General features: G+C 34.8%; 1 protein-coding gene across 4 annotated transcripts in view; it reads left to right on the top strand.

Annotated features, from left to right (window-relative positions):
• The window catches only part of FER (FER tyrosine kinase), a 451,703-nt gene that overhangs the window by 191,396 nt on the left and 240,208 nt on the right, over positions 1-20,099 (top strand). For all 4 annotated transcript variants that reach the window (XR_004429709.1, XM_033178963.1, XM_033178962.1 and 1 more), the window contains one exon: positions 14,563-14,655. Coding sequence is in view for 3 of the 4 variants with exons in the window: in XM_033178963.1 (XP_033034854.1) it covers positions 14,563-14,655 (93 nt within the window). In the remaining variant the exon portion in view is untranslated. The remainder of the gene's footprint in view (positions 1-14,562; positions 14,656-20,099) is intronic.

Below are 20,099 nucleotides of genomic sequence, written 5' to 3'. Positions count from 1 at the left end.
CCAGGCTGGTCTTGAACTCCTAACTTCAAGTGATCCACCTGCCTTGGCCTCCCAAAGTGTTGGGATTACAGGCGTGAGCCAACGGGCCTGGCCCAACCCATTAGTTCTATGAATAATTTTGTTGCTCCCCTATCAGTGTAGGGAAGGAAAAATATGACTTGACTTAAATTACATTGTAGTTTTGATTGTAAGAATTCTTATTCTGCATAAGAACTTTTTATTATCTTTGGAAAAGTTATTTAACCACTCTAGGCTTTGGCTTTCTAATCTTTAAAATGAGGATAATAACAGGGCCTGCTATATAGTGTTCATAGAGGATTAAAATAGGCAATGGTGCTTGGCTCATAGTTAGTGCTACTGTCAGTGTTTGAGACCTTTTCTAAGCAGGTTAGTATTCTCTTTTCAACAGAGACTTCAAATAGTATATTGTGATTGTTATTTTTCATGTAGCCCTTAAAACTTCAGCAATAGTGATGTTACTCTGTTTTTTCCATGTATTTTACAATAAAAAAATCATGGTGTCTCACTGAGCTACACTGAAATTTAATAAATTTGTGTCACTGAACGAAGCATTTCTGAAATGTGGATCCAAAATTTCCTGTGTTTATATTCAAGGGCCTCTCCTCTTATTGTTTTATCTTTAATGAAAAAAAGTTTCTGATCATTTTACGTCATTAGTATTTCATAGTTTTCATTCATGTCTAAATTCTCTTACCATTCCAGGCCAAAAATGACTCTTTTCTTGAGATTTGGTATTAAAAATAGTGCATGCCTGAAGTCAGAAATTCGAGACCAGCCTGGCCAACATGGTGAAACCCCATCTCTACTAAAAATAGAAAAATCAGCCGGGCGTGGTGGTGGGGACCTGTAATCCTAGCTACTTGGGAGGCTGAAGCAGGAGAAACGCTTGAACCTGGGAGGCAGAGGTTACAGTTAGCCAAGAATGCGCCATTATACTCCACCCTAGGAGATAAGACTGAAACTCCATCTTGGGAAAAAAAAAATAGTGCATAATTCTTAGGTATAAATTAACCATAGTTTTATATATAATATTATCAATTTGATTGTAATTATTGTTCAATACTGTGTTGAATAGGAGTGGTGAGAGAGGGCATACTTGTCTTGATTTTGAATGAATGACTGATGCCCAGCGTTTTCTTGGCTTTCTGTATGTAATCTAGGCAACCTGGCTTAGTACCAAGAGAGTAAGCAAAGAGTTACTTTGTTATCGTCTCTGTGCCTTAGTGCAAGTCACTTCACCCCCTCTGACCTTCATTTTCTCATGTATTATAAAGTGAAAAAGCTGAAATAGAAAATCTTTAACACAGAAGGTTCCTTCTACCACTGATTCTATTTAAGACCATTTCATTATATGACAGCTTTGTAAAAAACATGATAGAATAACCAGTAGTTTTCACACTTATTTTTAATGTCAGTCTTTTTATAATGCCCTGTTTACATAATTGTATATTGACCAACTTATTTTTGTCTTGGGAGTTGGTTGCTTTTTAAAGTCCTTTCTTTGCTGATGTCTTATCAGCAACTATATTGGACTCCAAAATATGAGAAGAAACTTCAAACCACATGTGCTAATTACTGTGAAAATAGACGCTAGCAAAGCAAAGAAAAAGTTAGCGAGTTTTCCAGCTACTGCACTGTGGGTGGGTGAATAGCCAGAAGGAGATCATCCAGTGACCTTGCTACTGCTGAGCTGTAAATGTTGCTGTACAGTTTCCTGGAATTATCAGGGCTCTTGCTGGGAAAAAACATCTTTGGGACTACAGCTACATTTCTGACAGTGGATTTTGGGGCAAGGTGGCACTTTAGTTAAAGATAATAATGTTCTAAAAACTGGATGAGCAATGAAAGATTAACAAAAGCATATATCTACAGAAGGAACAGGATTGGAAAAAAAGAAAAAAGCATATATGCACATTTTTATTGCATGGAATCTATGTGAATCATGCAATTCTTAACCCATTTTCCTGATTAATATATTACATATAAGGGTGATTTTTCTTTTCTTGGACTTTTAAGGTAGCTGCTGATTATAAGGTAAATATGCAGTGATTCTTTGTCAGCTATGTGTTGTTGTCTAGGACCTCCATAAAAAAATTACCACAAATTTGGTGGCTGAAAACAACAAAAATATCTTCTTTCACAGTTTTGGAGGCCAGAAGTCCAAAATGAAGGTTTTGCCAGAGTTGATGCCTACAGGAGTCTCTGAATGAGAATTGTTCCATGCCTCTATCCTAGCTTCTTGTGGCTGCTGGAGATCCTATCATTCCTTTGTTCATAAACACGTCACTCTAATCTGTCTCCTTCTTCTCATCATCTTCTGTGTTTCTTCTTCTTCTAAGTCTTCTTATGAGGAAACTTGTCATTAGATTTAGGGCCCCTGGATAATCCTGTATGATCTCATGTTGAGACCCTTGACTTAATTAAATCTGTAAAACTTGTTTTTCTAAGTAAGGTTATGTTCACAGATTCTTAGTGGAAATATCTTCTGAGCGGGGTGGGGGGAGGTGGTGGTCACCTACAGTTTGTGTCTGTCTTCTGTTTAATTATCAAGAAAGTTCTCAAAAATTAAAACTTTGGTTGTGGGTGAAATCCTTAACTTGAGAGAAGCTGGTTCTTTCTGCCCTTTTATTCAAGTAATTTTTTGAGTACTACTCTGAGTCATAGTATTTCGGAACTGAAAGATACTATAAAATGTTTTTCTTTTGCCAGAAGCACAGATATTTTGTTTGTGGTCCAACTCCGAGTTAGAGTCAAAGCCAGACCTAGAACATAGATTCTGAATCAAGTGTTTACATCTGTATTGTGAGACCAGAAAGTCCTCTATTTATTATATTATTGGAGCAATTAAATATACATTTATTGAGCAGACTTCAAACGGCATTACTTTTTGAGTGGTTTGGAAAAGAGTCCTTGGGAAATAAGAGGTCTGTGTCTTGTAAGAACTATTCAAGGCAGGCAAAATAACATAATGATTAATAGCAAAAAATTTGTATTAATGCTGAATTTAAATTTCAGCTGCTTGACCACATGATGTTCAGCAAATCACTTAGTATTTCTGGGGCTCACAGTCCTGGCTCATACTATTTGGAAAATACCTGGGGATTCATTGGGAGCAAAGGGATTGAGGGGATTTTCAAATTCTCAATATTTAAACTTTTTATGCAAAATAATTCAGCTTAATATAAAAAATACAATTTTAAATATCAATGGATATTATTTTATCTTTAATAATTTTGCTAAACCTTTGATACAGTTATTTGGTGAGTACCCATTGTTAATTTTTAGATGAATAATTGTAGTTTTGATGATGACTCTTAATCAGAGATCTTCATGGTTGTAAGTCTGATGTTAGAAGTTACACAATGGCTGCTTTAGGCCAGTGGTTTATTATGTTGTTTATTTCATATCGACTCTCCTATGCTTAATTGCCTGTTGACATAATAGTTAATAAACTTCTGAAAATACCCAGTATGCAACAGTTCTCATGGGTACTTTATTAACTCAAGCAGACTAGAGCCTATTAAATAGAAATAGAGACCTGGTCCTAAGATTTCTAACTTACATTCATATTGTTAAAAATTAAGCCCTAGAGGTGTTATTTATAAGATTTGGTAATTGGTAATGTCTGGATTAAATAATACATTTTTATTTCTAGATATGTACTATGCCTTTCTTGAACTTGTTTTATTAAGAATTAAATATTCTCTGTATTAACACTTTTAGCTATTTATAAGTACAATAAACTGGTTTTCAAATTAAAATAATTAGAAAAATCAATCTTTTTGAAAAATGCAAAGGAAAATATCTTTTAACTCCCAAGATAGTATTCTCCTGTTGTTTTTGAGAATTTCCTACTTTTTAAATATGGATAACTGCAGATTCTTGAAATCAGTCTGAGTTAAAAAGATTACCTATAATTGGAATGACTTGGGTTAAATTTGAGTACTTTAATTTCATTTTTTCATATGTGTCGTTTGAGGTTTCTTAGCACAAAACAATAGTTCAAGTAAATATATTCCCTTTTATTTGCTATTTAAATGATGTCTAATAGCTCCTGTCTTGCTTAACTTCATCATTAATATATATAGCATTTATTTTAATATTTTAATAATTTGAGTTAAAAAACAATAAATTCCCCTGCCCTCTTGTAGTTTAGATTATATTGTGAGTGTGTGCTTGGGCCTCCAGATATCTGGCTTGTATAACAGAGGTATTAGTACCATTCATTGAAATAGGAAACCGATAAAAGGCCAGCATTGGGAATTATGAGTTCAGTAATATGTTGACTTTTATCTACCTTTTGTGATATCTAAATAGAAGTCACATGGATGTTCCAACATACAAGTTTGGAGCTCAATTAAAGCAGTTTAAATTGCAGATTTTGTGAGTAGACTTGGTTCAGGTGGTAATTGAAGTTGAGAAATAAAAGAGATCACCTAGGGAGAAAGTACAGAGTGAGAAAAGAAGAAACCTGGAACCAGTAGAGCCTAGAATCATATTACCATTTAGTGACCTGAAAGAGGAGGGTGAGCCTGCTGAGGAACTGAGAATGTGTAGTCTGAGAGGTTGGAGGAGAGTGTGGTAGGGGAATAAATGTTTCACGTAGGCATACATGGTCAATAGAGCGGAATTGTGTTGAGACATCAAGTAAGGGAAGCGGGAAATGTGTCTGTTAGATTGGTGAAATGGAGTCTGTTCGTTTCCTAAGATCGTGTGCTTTGGTGTAGTTATGGGGTGATAGCCAAATAAAAGTAGATTGAGAAATGAGTGGGAGTAGGGAAAATTGAGACAGTGAGCATATATAACTCTTTTAGGAATTTTTTTTAATAAAGAGCAAGCAGTAGCTGGAACAGAATATGTGGTGAAGGGAGAGGTTCATCCTTCCCTTTCTTCTGCTCTTTTCTTCCTTTATTTCCTTCTCTCTTTCCTCCTTTTTTTTTTTCTATGACATATATATATATGTAAAAACTGATGGACTGATGGGAAAGAACCATTTGAGAAGGGATGGTTGACAGTACCTCAGAGATCCGTTAGGTTCTTGTAAGGTGTAAGGTTCTTGGAAGATCAGTAAGCAATGAGATCCAAAGTGAAGTAGAGTGATAATCCTTAGATGGGAGTTATCTGCCCCATGTTTCAAAAAAGGGAAGGAGATTATAAAAGGTAGAGAAGTTTATAGCTTTGAAAAGGCAAGATGAAGAGGTTCCTACCTTTGTTAATTCTATAGAAGCTAGAAGGTATGGAAAAAGGTTTAGACATAGAAAAGTAAGAAAAGTTTGAAATGATTGACAATGACAGTGGAAAATAAGAAATGAGTTGGCCAGATATTTAGGGCCCATTTGAAGTTTGTAATCATGTGATACTCTGTAACAGTGTTTAGTTGCTCTCTCTCTCAGAGAGAGCATATAGTTGGATCCATCCAGGGTTGGATTTTGCCACAAGGGAGCACCTAAGAGACGGGATAGCAAGGGAATTTAGAATATTGGCAAGAGTATCATTGAAAATGATGTAGCCTGGCATCTAAGTTAAATAAAGAGAGAAGAGAAGAGAAGATGATTGATTGGGAGAAAGTAGGAGACTACAAGACTTAAGAGTTCCAGTGAGATTGAAAAATGGTTACAGTGGGACTGGTTGAAAGCAAACTGATGGGGTAGGAGATTGTGGCCAAAAAGAGGGGAGCTTAAATTTAGAGCTCTTCCATGTAATGATAGTGTCCAAGGAAAAGCCATGACTGATGTAGAGAGGATAAAAATGTTTCCCCTCCCACTCCTACAGATTGAAAGCTTTGTGACAGCACCTTCTGAGGTGTATGTTGCGGAATATTGTCTCTCCCAAAAGATGCAAGTAGTAATTCTTTATTAAGGCTCTGAGACATATTGCATTAATGAATCTGTTTAAATTTGTTTAACTGTGCATTTCTAAAATCTATGGGACTACGGAACCTTTTGTACTATGACATCTATTAGTGGCCATTTAAACTAGGGTTTTCCTATACTTTTGAGCAGTTGTTTTGTTTGTTATGTGCTGAAACTGTTAAATTAATGGGAATAAATGAGAATAATTATCACACATACGTGTTTAGTTTATAAAGAAGGTTTAATCTACATTAATATGTATCAATATTAAAAGATTTCTTTTCCTATTAAAATTAAATGTGTCTAAAACCTAAAAATGTAAGTTAGTATATTGTTTTGTTAGTGATCATTGTGACATTGAAGTTGCTTATTGAAAATCTTTAATTAGTAATTGATATTCCAGGAAAACCTACTATATTAGTTCTATACAATAGTTACCCAAGTTGGATTAGTTAAAACATAAAAGAGTTTATTTACCCAGTCACGTAATTGGATATACACAGAAGTTCAAACCATGTCGTCAAGAATTTGTTTTCATTTCTCAGCTCTACCTTCTATTATATTGACTTCATTCTCAGGCAGGATGTACTGATGTCCCATAGTGTGACAGTTTCTCTCAGAGAGGCTGAGGATGGGACAAGCACTTAGAATCTGACTGATTTCTTTCTAAACTGTATCTCCTGGTTGGATTTTATTAGCTGATAAAAGAAGTACAATATTATAACCACCATTTTTTTATTTAAAAATTTTAATTTTTCTGTATTTTTATTAAATCTTAGGATTTTCGTTTAGGTCCTTAAGTTTCTGATTCCATTCTAATAAATAAAATCTTGACTGAGGACTTGAAACTCCAAATGTTCCCAGTTACTAGTTCCAGTAACAAAAGGAGCTCTGATAAGAGGATTATTGATGCATGTGCAGTACAAGAATACTAAACATTAAAACCATTCAGGAACTTTTTAGATAAAGTTGGAAACTTAAAACATTTACAAAAATGAAATATGTACTTAGTAGTCTTTATCGTGTCCTTGTGAGGTCCTCTGCAACAAAACCCATAAAACTCATCCACCGTATCCCCTGAAACCCATCAATAAAGGAAAACAAAAGAAAACAAAACCCCACAAAATAACATATCAAACTTTTGAAACAGTAGTCTTTAACCTGTTAAATTATTTTCTGAGGAATGTAGCCTTTAACTGTGTAGTAATTGACTGTCATAGAAAATGGTAGTCAAAATCAAACCTGTAGCTTTTGAGAAATTAGTGGTCTTTTTGATGGACTTTTTAGTGAATAACCATAAAATGTGTTTTATGTTTTCCTCCTTTATAAATAAAGGAAAGTAAAATGATCACGAGTATTAAATAAATTACTGGCCTTAATGAAAAGTGTATGAAATTTATATCCAGGTTGAATATGGAAAGTCACAAGAGACCATCATTTCTGCCTAACAACCAAAATAAGCTACAAAATAGTAGTTTTTAGAAACCTCATCAGAGAGCTAAGGACAGAAGTAAACCTAAATGAACCTACATCCAGAAAGTGACAGGCCTTTTGTAGGAAAAAACAGACCCATGATTACTTTCATCCTTGGTGGAACAGTATGAGCAGATGAATCCTTAAAAGTTTTTGAGAGATTTGTAGCGTCAGGTGTAGGCTGATGTGAAAGATTAGAATCTAGAGGAGCCTAACCCACAGAGCAAAGCACTATCTATCCACCAACTCTTACTCAAGTGTTTTCACTGAGTGAAGGAGGAGCTAAGAGAAGGAGACTTGAGAGAGATACTTCAAATGAAATCCTCAACACATCAGAAAGGTGGTGTGTGGGATGTGTGTCTGGTGGGGGGTGCGGGAGTGGGGAGGAGTTCAGGCAGAAGAACTGAGCACTCTAGGCTTTCACTTACAAAAGAATATAAGAGCACTTTCCCACACTGATTCTCTGTAGGGAATTCTGGGTCTTCACAGTCTAGGGCAATGGCCCTGCAAAGACTAGGCTGGGGAATGTGTATTAGAGCTGAAAGTTGTCTTCTTAGGTACATAAAATAGTGGGTGAGAGCAAAGAGACTTTCCTCCCCCACTCAAAAGACTGTAAAGCTGGGAGAGATCTCCTGTATTTCCTAAAGCTGGTGGATCAGCTTTGAAGCCGAGGGAGGATGCTAGAATCTCATCATGGCTCGGCTTTATTTCTAGGTGAAGGAAAACTGCTCTCTCTCAAAGTATTTGAAGGCTGTGGCAATTGATTTAAACTAAAACTGTGGCAAAGGCTAGACCCAACTTATTAACTACAGCTCCAACTCTCCAACAGCCTGACAAAAAAAGGAGTGGGTATGCCCCTTTCTTGAGGATAATATTCTTGAATTCAGACTCTACTGTTTTATACAAACTGTCTGGCCTACAATCAAAGATTATATAACACACCAAAAAGTGAGAAATGTGACCCATAGGCAAGCAAATAGACGGACTCAGAGATGGCCCAGATCTTGGAATTATGAGACATTTGTTAATATAGCTGTTACAAAAATGCTTAGGGATGTAGTGGAGAAGATGAAAATGTGTCTGAAAAGCTGGGAAATTGCAGTAGAGATGTGGATACTGTAAAATAAATGGAAATTCTGGAATTGAAAAATACAGTATCAGAACTGAGAGCTTCATTCAATGGACTTGTTAGATAGACTAGAAAAGAGATCAGTGAGCGGTAAAGACAGGTTGATAGAAAGTATGCAAATTGAAACAAAAAGAAAAAAGAAGGAAAAAACATAACGGAGTGTTTGAGGTCATGGAATAATATCAAATGTAGAGGAGAGAGATATGGGGGTAAAAATTCCAGGTTTTAATGGTCAAATTCTTTCCGACACTTTCAGCCCAAAGGTCCATGAAATTTTTACAAACCATAAGCAGGATGAAATATTTTAAAAATCACATTTACTCATATCATAGTCAATTATAAAAATGGCCAGGGGGAAAAAGATACATTATGGATAGGGGAATAATTATATGAATTGTAGATAATGTCTCAACAGAAACAGTGGTGGTCAGAAGACAAAGTACTAAAAGAAGAAAAGCTACATCAACCTTGAATTCAATATCCAGTGAATTCAAAAATGAAGACAAGCAGCTTGTCACACTCAGCAATTTCTTTTCTGTGCCCAGTCTATCTACTAACAAGTCCATCAAATACGTTTTTCAACTCTGATACTATATTTTTCAATTCCAGAATTTATATTTATTTGCTAGCATCTCTACTGAAATTTCTCATCTTTTCAGACACTGTTCATCAGAAAAATGGAAAATAAGTGTTGGTGAGGATGTGGAGAAACTGGAACCCTCACTGGTTCAGCCACCAGGAAAACAGTTTGGCTGTTCTTCAAAGTTAAACATGAAATTACAATTTCACTCCTATAAAACAGATATTCAAACAAGTACATGTATACACATGTCCATAGCAACACTATTCACAGTAGCCAGAAGGTGAAAACAGCCCAATGTCCTTGTCGTTGCTAGTAAAATAAAAATAAATTAGCTAATATTTATGAGCATTTATTATGATAAGGTAGAAAGGGAAAAGAAGGGACAATGAGAGGTGGAGACAAGAGATAGGGAACTTGCAGTGAGGAGGTGTATGTAGTATATGCAGGGAATGGTAAAGAGGTTATTTTGACTTTATCAAAATAATTTGTTAAATGGAGGAATGAGCTGGGGACTTTGTGAAGGTGTAACTGAAGCTGGTAAAATGCCTTGATTGCTAAACATCAGTCTTTAATTAAATAATACTTTCATTATAAGGTATTCCTTGTCTCACAATGTATTAGTTTTAAGTCAAGTAGAAAAATTTACTGCTGTATCGTTATGTCCCTAAATGTACCAAAAGCAGAATCTTAATTAAGATACCTTGATAATTCAATTTATAATAGTTACAATTTTTCATACAAACAAATTACACAGTTGTTTACTGAGCAAAGTCTTATCACTTCTTAAGTTGTTGTATCAATGAGATGGTCATCAGGAAACTAGTTGGTGTGCATCTTGTAGTACTGGATAATTTATAAAAATTGTATTTTGGTGAAGGGATGGATGAATAGGCAGAGCACAGAGGATTTTTAGGACAGTGTGGGCTACATGTTGTTAAACATTTGTCCAAACCCATAGAATGTACAACAAAAAGAGCAAACCCTAATGAAAACTATAGACTCTTGAGTGATCATGATTTGTCAGTGAAGGTTCTCAACTGTAACCCAGGCGCCACGCTGGAGGGGAATGTTGATAATGGTGGAGGCTGTGCATGTGTAGGGGTGGAGGACATATGAGAAAATCTTTTCCTTCCTCCTGCTTATGCTATGAACCCAAGATTGTTCTAAAAAGTAGTCTTTAAAAAAATATTTGTTTAGCCATTTTGGTCACACATTTGGGAAAAGCACCATGGAATGTGAACTGGCTATTGAATAGGACAGGAGCTAATTATAGCCTTCTTCTTGGGTCTTATTTACCTACAGACATCTTATTTAAGAGATACAGAATAAAGAAAGCAAAAATAATGATTTGTGACATTTTACAACCTGGATCTCACTGAACTCTATTCTGTTTTACTGTAGGTTTCCTTAGCATTGTTGTTTTAAAACAAGATCTTAATAATCATTCAGATGTTTCTTTTGTGTATTTGGTTTCTAATTTCATTATTTCAGAAAATGAATATGCTTGATTTAGCAAGGGGGTTTTCTTTCTTTTTATAAATAATCTTAATATGCAAACATCAAAGAGAAAAGACAACATGACAAACTAAGTTACTAAGGAGTGAGTACTTCTAAAATGATTTGCCTTTAGTCAGAAACCCTATTGCTAAAATAAATCATTTAGAAACGGTTTTAATACTTAAATTCTGTATCCTGATGGAAATAGAAACTATGTATCTTGCATTGTGCCCAGCAAATCAGCATTTTCAAAACCTTAGGTTACTTACTTCTAAATGCATTTTTTTCAAAAAAATGAAGGACATACTGATATTTACAGTATTTCATTTATATTATGAGTGATCTATAACGTAGAATTTTTTCAGAAGGTAGTCTTCTCTGGGGTTATAGTTTCCCTGCAGTTATTTCTCACAAAATCCCTCTGAATTTTATGGCTGCTTTGCATAAGAAGCCCCTAAGATATTTGGCACTTAGCCTGGAGTTTGAGCATGAATATTATCTTTTTCTTGATTCTTATTGCCTCCTGATTTTAATAAGTCGCTGGCTGTTCCTACAGGGCCAAATAATCACTTGCATTGTTCTGTCCAAGAATGTTATTAGATTGGGTTTATTTACATAAGTCTGTGAAAAATAATATTCAGTTTTTGTTTTAAAGACCTGTTATTAACAACAACAATAAAAGTCTTCCTTTCATGATAGTTCAGCCTTCTCATTGGTTCATATTCTAAGGGTACCTCAGGCTAACTCTGACTAAGTGCTCTAAGGAAAGTACTGATTGCCAGCCTGGTACCATGAAACTCTTCTCTGGGTTTTCATTAATGATCAGTGCAACACAAATGATGGGGAGTTGGACAAAAGTCACAGAATTTTTGAGATGAAGATTTTATCTAGCCTAGTGCCTTTCTTTTTTCTGATGTGGAAACTGAGAGCAAGGGTAGTTGAGTAATTTGCTCAGACTCATACTCTTCATCGCTTCTGACTTCAAGAACGTTATTCCTTTATCTTAGTGCCTCCTTTCAGAACCTCACTTTCAGAACTGTTAGATGCTTTTTGGTTGAAGTTGTCACTTTGTACAGCCTCCAGATAGGCAGTCATTGGTTAGAGCTTAGGATCTTTGTCAGAGCCACTCCAATCAGCAGAACCTTAATTCTTGCCTTTGTATCTTTGTGCTTTAGTGCTCAGGGGATGGGGGCACTAAATGGAACATTGCAGTGCAAGAGCCTGTTTCACTGCAGTTTTCTAATGAAGAATAATTTCAAAACTTGCTAGGTAGGATTTTACTGTAAGTAATTTAGGTATTTTTTAAATAGAGTTTTTCTGTTTGTTTTTATTATTTGTTTGTTTTGAGACAGGTCTTGATCTGCTGCCCAGACTGGAGTGCAGTGGTACAGTCTGTCCTCACTGCAACCTCTTGGGCTCAAGCCATCCTCTCACCTCAGCCTCCTGAGCAGCTGGGACTAGAGGCACACGTTACCATATCTGGCTAATTTTAAAAAAACTATTTGTAGAGATGGGGTCTCACTGTGTTGCCAAGTCTGGTCTCAAACTCCTGGGTTCGAGCAATACTCCCTACTTGGTCACCCAGAGTGCTTCGATTACAGGCATGAACCACCAAGCCTGGCATAGCATTCTTTTAATTGATAATAGATACACTTGTAATTATTATGAACCAGTCTCTTAGTATTATGTGTATGTGTATATACACACACACACACAAACACATACACTGTCTCATTTAATTTTTTTTTTTTGAGATGGAGTCTCGCTCTGTCACCCAGGCTGGAGTGCAGTGGCCGGATCTCAGCTCACTGCAAGCTCCGCCTCCCGGGTTTACGCCATTCTCCTGCCTCAGCCTCCCGAGTAGCTGGGACTACAGGCGCCCGCCACCTCGCCCGGCTAGTTTTTTGTACTTTTTAGTAGAGACAGGGTTTCACCATGTTAGCCAGGATGGTCTCGATCTCCTGACCTCGTGATCCGCCCATCTTGGCCTCCCAAAGTGCTGGGATTACAAGGCTTGAGCCACTGCACCCGGCCTTAATTTTAACATAATGAAAAACTATTCTTAAATGAGATGTGAAACTGATACTGTACCTATAACTTTTTTTTCAAGCCAAGGTAATAGCTAAACTTAACAGCACTTTTTCTGAGCATCTCAAAAGAATATTATTTTATAATATCAGGTATTATTTAATAACATTGCTTCTCCCTTCACCCCTTCATTAGTCCCCCGCTACCTCCTTTGTGAGGGGCCATCCTTTAGCCAGAACTAATTCCTACAACTCCTTTATCTGGAAAATGTATCTTGCCATTACTTGAGGTGAGTAAAATGAGTGTATCATCACCAGCCCTGGCAGGCCTAAAAGCAAACTTAGGTATTGTATTCATGGCAGTTGAAGGGAAGTTTTTTAATTTTAATTTTTAAAAGTAGCCATTTGATTCTTTGATGTGAAAATCAACCTGTCAATGAATTCAGCACAGTCCGATGTGTTATTAGGTAGACTGTAATTTAAAGCTGTTACTAGATGTTACATAGACATGAACTACATGGCAAATGAGTTTCGTTTTATTTGTAGAAATCTGGGCACCAAATGATCCAACACTGGTTGGAATGTTTTATTAACCCTATTTGCATTTTGATTGCTGCTATGTGAAACTTAAGGTCTCATTATTATTTTTGATAATATATTTTTAGGCCAACCTATCTGAAAAGAACCTTCATATGAAAAGGTGTTTTCACTAATTGTATCCATCTAACACACAGTATGTTACGTTTTGTAACTTAATATAAGGGAGCAATTTTTAAAGTTTTCTTTATGCCTTAACTGGACCTCTCTATTAGATAATTCTAATCCATTGGGTAATTTTAGCATTACTCACTTAGAAAATGTTTTCTTTTGATATTACTAAAGGGTTTTGGGAGAAAGCATGTGGCCAAGAATGTCTACATTTACTATTACAGAGATATACCCTAGATATTGGAGACAAAAGAAACAAAAGATGTTATTTGTGACCTGCTTACTTATTTTCCATAAGTAAAATTGGGCATCGCTAATGCTGGAAGACCTACAGAAATAGTGTGCTTGACAAAAGGATCTCTTGTTCTTTTGTCTGCTGCTGATTAGCAGTTGAAATACAGTCATCGTTGGAAAATTGACCAGTGCTTCCATTAGAAAACCACACATGCTTTGCTCTTGGTGCCCTTCTTATGTCCTAGTTTTGTTTTTGTTTTTGTTTTTTTCTTTTTTCCCTCTTTTTTTCTGCCCTCTTACCTACCTCATTCACTTATGTTTGTAAAATGGTTCTAAAGATTTGAAATTTTAGGAAAAGTTTTCTTCATTATGGTATATGATATTCAGAAATATGCATTGTATGGCAAATAGCAATCTGGATTTGGTAGGATTGGTGGTAGGTAGGTCTGCCATTACCTTCTTGTTTTACTTCATCCTCCTCCCACCCGCCTTTCTCCTTATCATCAGGATCATCGTGATGGTCATTATCATCATGTGAATCTTGGGGAAACTTCCTAGGTACTGAAGTGAAATTCACCTTTAAAAAGTGTATTCCATATACTTTCTTCCTTTTTTGTGTGTGTGTGATTATTTTTTCTTATTTGAAATTGCCTCACAACTATAGTCCTATCTGAAATAGTCTATGTTAAATAGGTTCCTTATAGCTTGTGTTCTTTTTTCCATGTGTTAATTAATACTTGGTTTTCTGTGAATTTCCTTTACATTTCTTGTTTTTATCTATATGAATTCTATATGAATTGCTATATGAATTTCTATTTCTTTCCGCAAAATCAAGACATTTGTTGAGGGGTCAGTAAAGTAAAATGCTATAGAGTTTGTGTGTATTTGGTTATTTGTTATCTTTAATGTGAGGAAGTTTGTATTTTGTTTAGTTGGAAGACATGATGTATAAGCTGTGGATAAGTACCTAAACACATAAATGTGTATACATATTGGATAGTTTACTGTTGCTGAAGGCTTGTTTCTTAATCCCTCCAGGAAAGAAAGGAGAGGCTATCCAAATTTGAATCTATTCGTCATTCAATTGCTGGAATAATTAGGTCTCCAAAATCCGCACTGAGCTCTTCAGCAGTAAGTAGGATTAACTCTCTGTGCTACTGAAAATAGTCATTGTCTAACTTCTTTCTGATGCATTAATGAATATATATGTGTGTGTGTGTGTGTGTATGTATATATAAATTTGCACTTACAAATGGAAAGATAAGTGCATAATTTAACTTTTTGTGTGCATATGAATGTCTGTATATGTATATAGTAAAATCCCATGTAACACTGACATAGGGAATACAGAAATAAACTTGAATTATAGGCTTCCTTTACAATATACAAATAATTACGAGGAACATTTTACGTACTTTGAGGTCTTACTGGAGGAATAGTATAAACAGTTCTTTCCTAGTGAAACATAACCCTTTTACAGTAGGGATTACTATATATATTTTAAAAACATATTAGTGTATATGTATATTTATATTTTAAAGAACATTTTGATTATAAAATTGAAGTCTGTTTGATAATCATTGAAATGTGGGTTTGACATATCACAGTAGTGCTTGAGTATTAGTTATCTTTAGTAACAGCGGTTTGGCCATCTCATACACATGAACAAACACACAGAAGCATTTCTGTAAAGCAGTAGGTCTTCTATTTATTTGGAGAAGAAGGTTTTTCCCCCCTCAAATAGACAGGCACTCCAGTGTATACACCCCTAACAAATACTAGTCTAATTCTGGTCCTGATGGATTTACCTACACTGGATATTTCACATACATAAATAAAATAATACAATATGTGGCCTTTTGCATGTGGTTTCTTTCATTTATAATTCTTCTAGGGTTCATCCGTGTTATACAATGTGACAGTACTTCATTCCTTTTTATGACTGAATAATACTCCATTGTATATATTTACCACATATTGTGTATCTATTCATCAGCTGATGGACATTTGGTTGTTTGAGCTTGTTGGCTGTTATAAATAATGCTGCATGAACATTCATTTTCAAGTGTTTTTATGTATGTATGTTTTCACTTCTCTTGGGTGTGTACCCAGGAGTAGAATTTCTGGGTTATATGGTAATAATTCTCTATTTAAGCTTTTGAGGAATTGCCACACTGTTTTTCATAGTAATTGTACAATTTTACATTCCCATCAGCAATATATGAATATTTTTATTTCTCCACATTCTTGCCAACACTTGTTATTTTGAATGTTTTCATATTATAGGCATTCTAGTGGACATGAAGTAGTATCTTACTGTAGTTTTAATTTCCATTTTCCTAATGACTAATGATGTGGAACATTTTTTCATGTTCTTATTGGCAGCTTATATGTGTTATTTGGACATGTGTTTAGTAATATTCTTTGCACATTTAAAAATTGCTTATTTATTGTTGAATTCTAAGAGTATATATTCTGAAAATAAGCTCCTTATACATATAATCTACAAATGTTTTTTGTCACCGTTTGGATTTTTTTTCACTTTCTTGATAATGTCCTTTAACACACTTAAGTTTTTGATTTTGCTGAAGAGTAATTTATTTTTTCCTTGACTCTGTGTGCTTTTGGTGTCAAAAAAAAATCGTCTAATCCAAGATTATGCTGATAATTCATCTTTGTTTTCTTCTTAGAGTTTTATAGTTTTAGTCCTACCACTTACATCTTTGTTTATTATTAGTTAATTTTTGTATATGGAGTGAGGTACAGGATCAAAATTTTATTTATTTTAATTAATTAATTTATTTTTGAGATGAGGTTTCACTGTATTACCCAGGCTGATGTTGAATTCCTGAGCTCAAGTGATCCTCCCTCCTTGGCCTCCCTAAGAGTTCAAATTCAGTCTTTTGCATATGGAAGCATATTTAACTTAAAATCTTTAAAATGCAACAACTATGCATCACTGTTTATGCAAGTAAACATACAAAAATTAGAATGTTAAAGCACAATTTTAGATAAAATAAAGCAAATGCATTATGTATAGAAAAATGAAATTAGAATTAATCACAATGGACTTGACATAACGATTTATCTCTGTTTTTAACAGTATCATTAAAATGTAGAGCTCCCTTTAAAGACAGTCTAATGGAATGCTTAGATCAACAGTCTTGATAGAAGAAAGAACTTAAGACTTTAGCTGATAGTGGAATTTTTTTCATCTGAATATTGTATTTGATGTCATCAGATGTTTAATATTTATTGTTATAATAATAGAATATTGTAACATAATGTATAAGATAATATATCAGAATATATACTTATTATATATAATATATAATATAATAGAATATATATTATATATTTTATATAATATCAGAATAATACTTTAATATGTTATATCAACTACAAGCATGTGTTTCCTTTCCAGTGTACTGAAGGTGTTAAAAGCCCTTTTATTAATATCTCGGATTACTGAGGCTATAGTCACATCTAGCATCTACCCATCTTAAGGAGGTTGTAATTTTGCATTGAGAACTATTTTTCAGTTCTGAAGCCTCTGAAGCCAAGGCTAGAGATGTTAGACAGTATTAATTACATATTTTAAAAGCCTACTGGCAATCATAAGGGTCCATTCCAATTGAAAGTCTTTCAAACCATATTATATTTCATGAGATCTGTTCCAGTCATGTCAAGAATATTGCCCTTTTTCTAGGGCCATCCATCTACTGCAGAATTTCTATAATGAGTGGCCGAGCAAATCACTTGTTCCATCTTACAGACACTCATGAATACTAGTTGTATCACTGATATATGGAGTGAATAATGCCCCTCTGATAGTAACACTCTTTGAAAAATATTCTTTGAAACAAAAATAAAGACATTTTGGTCGAAATGGTTTGTTCTTTATATAGATATCAGAAGAATTATTAAATTATTCGACAGCAGTCCTTAAAATTCATATTTTCTACACTCTGTTGACATAGATGCTATTTTAATTTTAGAATTACTTTGTACTAGAATTTAGAAAATCAAAATATTGGAAAATAGAAATGTGCTTCCTTTGTATAGAGTAATATTGTAAGTAAGATTTGCTTGCTTGCTTGCTTTTTAGAAACATCATTCAGTTATGTTAAGTTGTACATCAGTTGTAATACAGGGTCACAGTGCTTGGCTTCCGCCAGTGGCACAGGGAAATGTAGCTATTTTCATGCGTGACATCAACTGCTTCTATTTTTCAGTGTTCTCCTTTGAGTCTAGAAAATCGGCCTTATATTGTCTTTAATCAAGACATGTTGTTAAGTTCAGGTTAAATAGTGTACATTTTAAATATCAGTTGTCTTCGATTATTCTTAAGGTCTTAAGTTGCTTTTCCCCCCCATTTATTATTATGTAAGAGAGTCATTAACAAGGGAAAATAAAGATTTTTTGCATTATATCACTCTCATACACTGAATTCTGTCATGTTTAGGAAAATTAGATATTCTATTAATTTCAAGGTTTGAATTACTTGAATTACAAGTATTACATGTAATTTTTCTAAAAGGACTTATTGAGATATTGAGATTGATATTCTGTAATTTGTACTGTAATAGAGCAAATCTATTGTTTATATGTTTGCTCAAATGCTTAAAACAGGTAACAGAGATCATGTCAGACTGATACTTAGTTGACACAGGCAATCCCAACTTGATGATAAATGTTTACATTTACTGAAATATGGTTGCCTATTGACATATTGCAATTATCTGGTAGTAGTTTTTGTTGCGATGTGTGATAAGATATTAGCACTGAATATAGTTAATTGATGAAAATGTGTTCTTATTGATATTGTGGCACATTTTATATGTAAAATATATGAGTTTAAGGAAAGAACATTTGATACTGAATAAATGAAACTATAGCAAAAATGTAAAATGATGAGAGAGGATGAGTGAGAGTCACTGGCACAATTGTAAAAGTAACTGCGTAAAAATAATAAAGAGAGAAAAGCATGTTATTACCAATAAACAATGAGTAAGGGAACAGAAGAAGCCAGCAAAAAAGAAGTTGGAGGAAACTCGAAGATATTGAAACAAGCAGAACTGTTAGAAAGAAAGGAAGGTAAAATAAAATTTATATTTTGCTAAACATAGTGTCCCTTATCAGAGACACAAGAAGGGGTACAAAAAGACAGGCCAGGAAATGGGAAGCTGTGGAAGTAACCTGATACTTGAGTTTGGCTTAGTTGTCTATTTTTGTTTAATATAAGTTTTAGAAAGAATTCTGTACTAATGCTCATCTCTGGTTAGCATGTAATTCTGTATAGTTACTATGCTAGAGAACAGTTTTATTGTTAGCTAAAAACCAAACAAATTCAAATTCTCAAATACTGTAGTACAAAAAATTGTTAAGAAATTTATGAATAAAAATTTTACGACTAGTTTCATTATAGAATGTAAATATTAGCTGAAGTATCTTTTTTTGGTTGATAGTATCAGAATATGAAAAAACTGCCAATTCAGCTTTACTGCTAAAAAATTAGAATTTGTAGAATTAAAGATAGTCATTTAGTGCCAAAGATAGAACCACTATTTTAACTAATTTACATCCTGTTTGTCTAGCCTGAACACAAGTGATCCTGAGGTACAAATATTCAGAATATCTTATTTTTCATTATTTAAAAATTAATTCAGTAGATTCAAACGTAACTATTTAGAAATTTTTAAAAAACTGGAAGGGAGAACACTGTTTTTTGTTTTCATTTTATATTAAACATTTAGTATATCTGTACAAATAAAAAATTAGATTCAATTATCAAACTAGAAATGACATAAAATACACTTTCCCACCTATGATTACATTTCCCTTTCACTGAAAATAATTTTTACTACCACCAAGCACATTCAGTAGACTAGTGTTTCCCATCTTTTGTAAACAGTTGGGCCGGGCGCGGTGGCTCAAGCCTGTAATCCCAGCACTTTGGGAGGCCGAGACGGGCGGATCACGAGGTCAGGAGATCGAGACCATCCTGGCTAATACGGTGAAACCCCGTCTCTACTAAAAAAAAAAAAAAAAAAATACAAAAAACTAGCCGGGCGCGTTGGCGGGCGCCTGTAGTCCCAGCTACTTGGGAGGCTGAGGCAGGAGAATGGCGGGAACCCGGGAGGCGGAGCTTGCAGTGAGCTGAGATCCAGCCACTGCACTCCAGCCTGGGCGACAGAGCGAGACTCCGTCTCAAAAAAAAAAAAAAAAAAAAAAAAAAACAGTTGATTTATCATCCCCTCCCAAAATTCCTAAGTAATATATAGCTTTAAAAGAAAAGGGGTCCTATGAAATTAAAAAAAATTAAATTTATAGGGCCAGGCGTGGTGTCTCACACCTGTAATCCCAGGACTTTGGGAAGCCGAGGTGGGCGGCTCATGAGGTCAGGAGTTTGAAACCAGCCTGGCCAACATGGTGAAACCCCGTCTCCACTAAAAGTACAAAAAATTAACCAGGCGGGGTGATGCACACCTGTAATCCCAGCTACTCGGGAGGCTGAGGCAGGAGAATCACTTGAACCCAGGAGGCAGAGATTGCAGTGAGCGGATATCACGCCG

The sequence above is a fragment of the Trachypithecus francoisi genome, unplaced genomic scaffold (assembly GCF_009764315.1).
Source record: "Trachypithecus francoisi isolate TF-2019V2 unplaced genomic scaffold, Tfra_2.0 Lachesis_group2, whole genome shotgun sequence".
Taxonomy (NCBI): domain Eukaryota; kingdom Metazoa; phylum Chordata; class Mammalia; order Primates; family Cercopithecidae; genus Trachypithecus; species Trachypithecus francoisi.
Note: the sequence above shows the minus strand (reverse complement) of the source record. Positions and strands in the feature narration are given on the sequence as shown.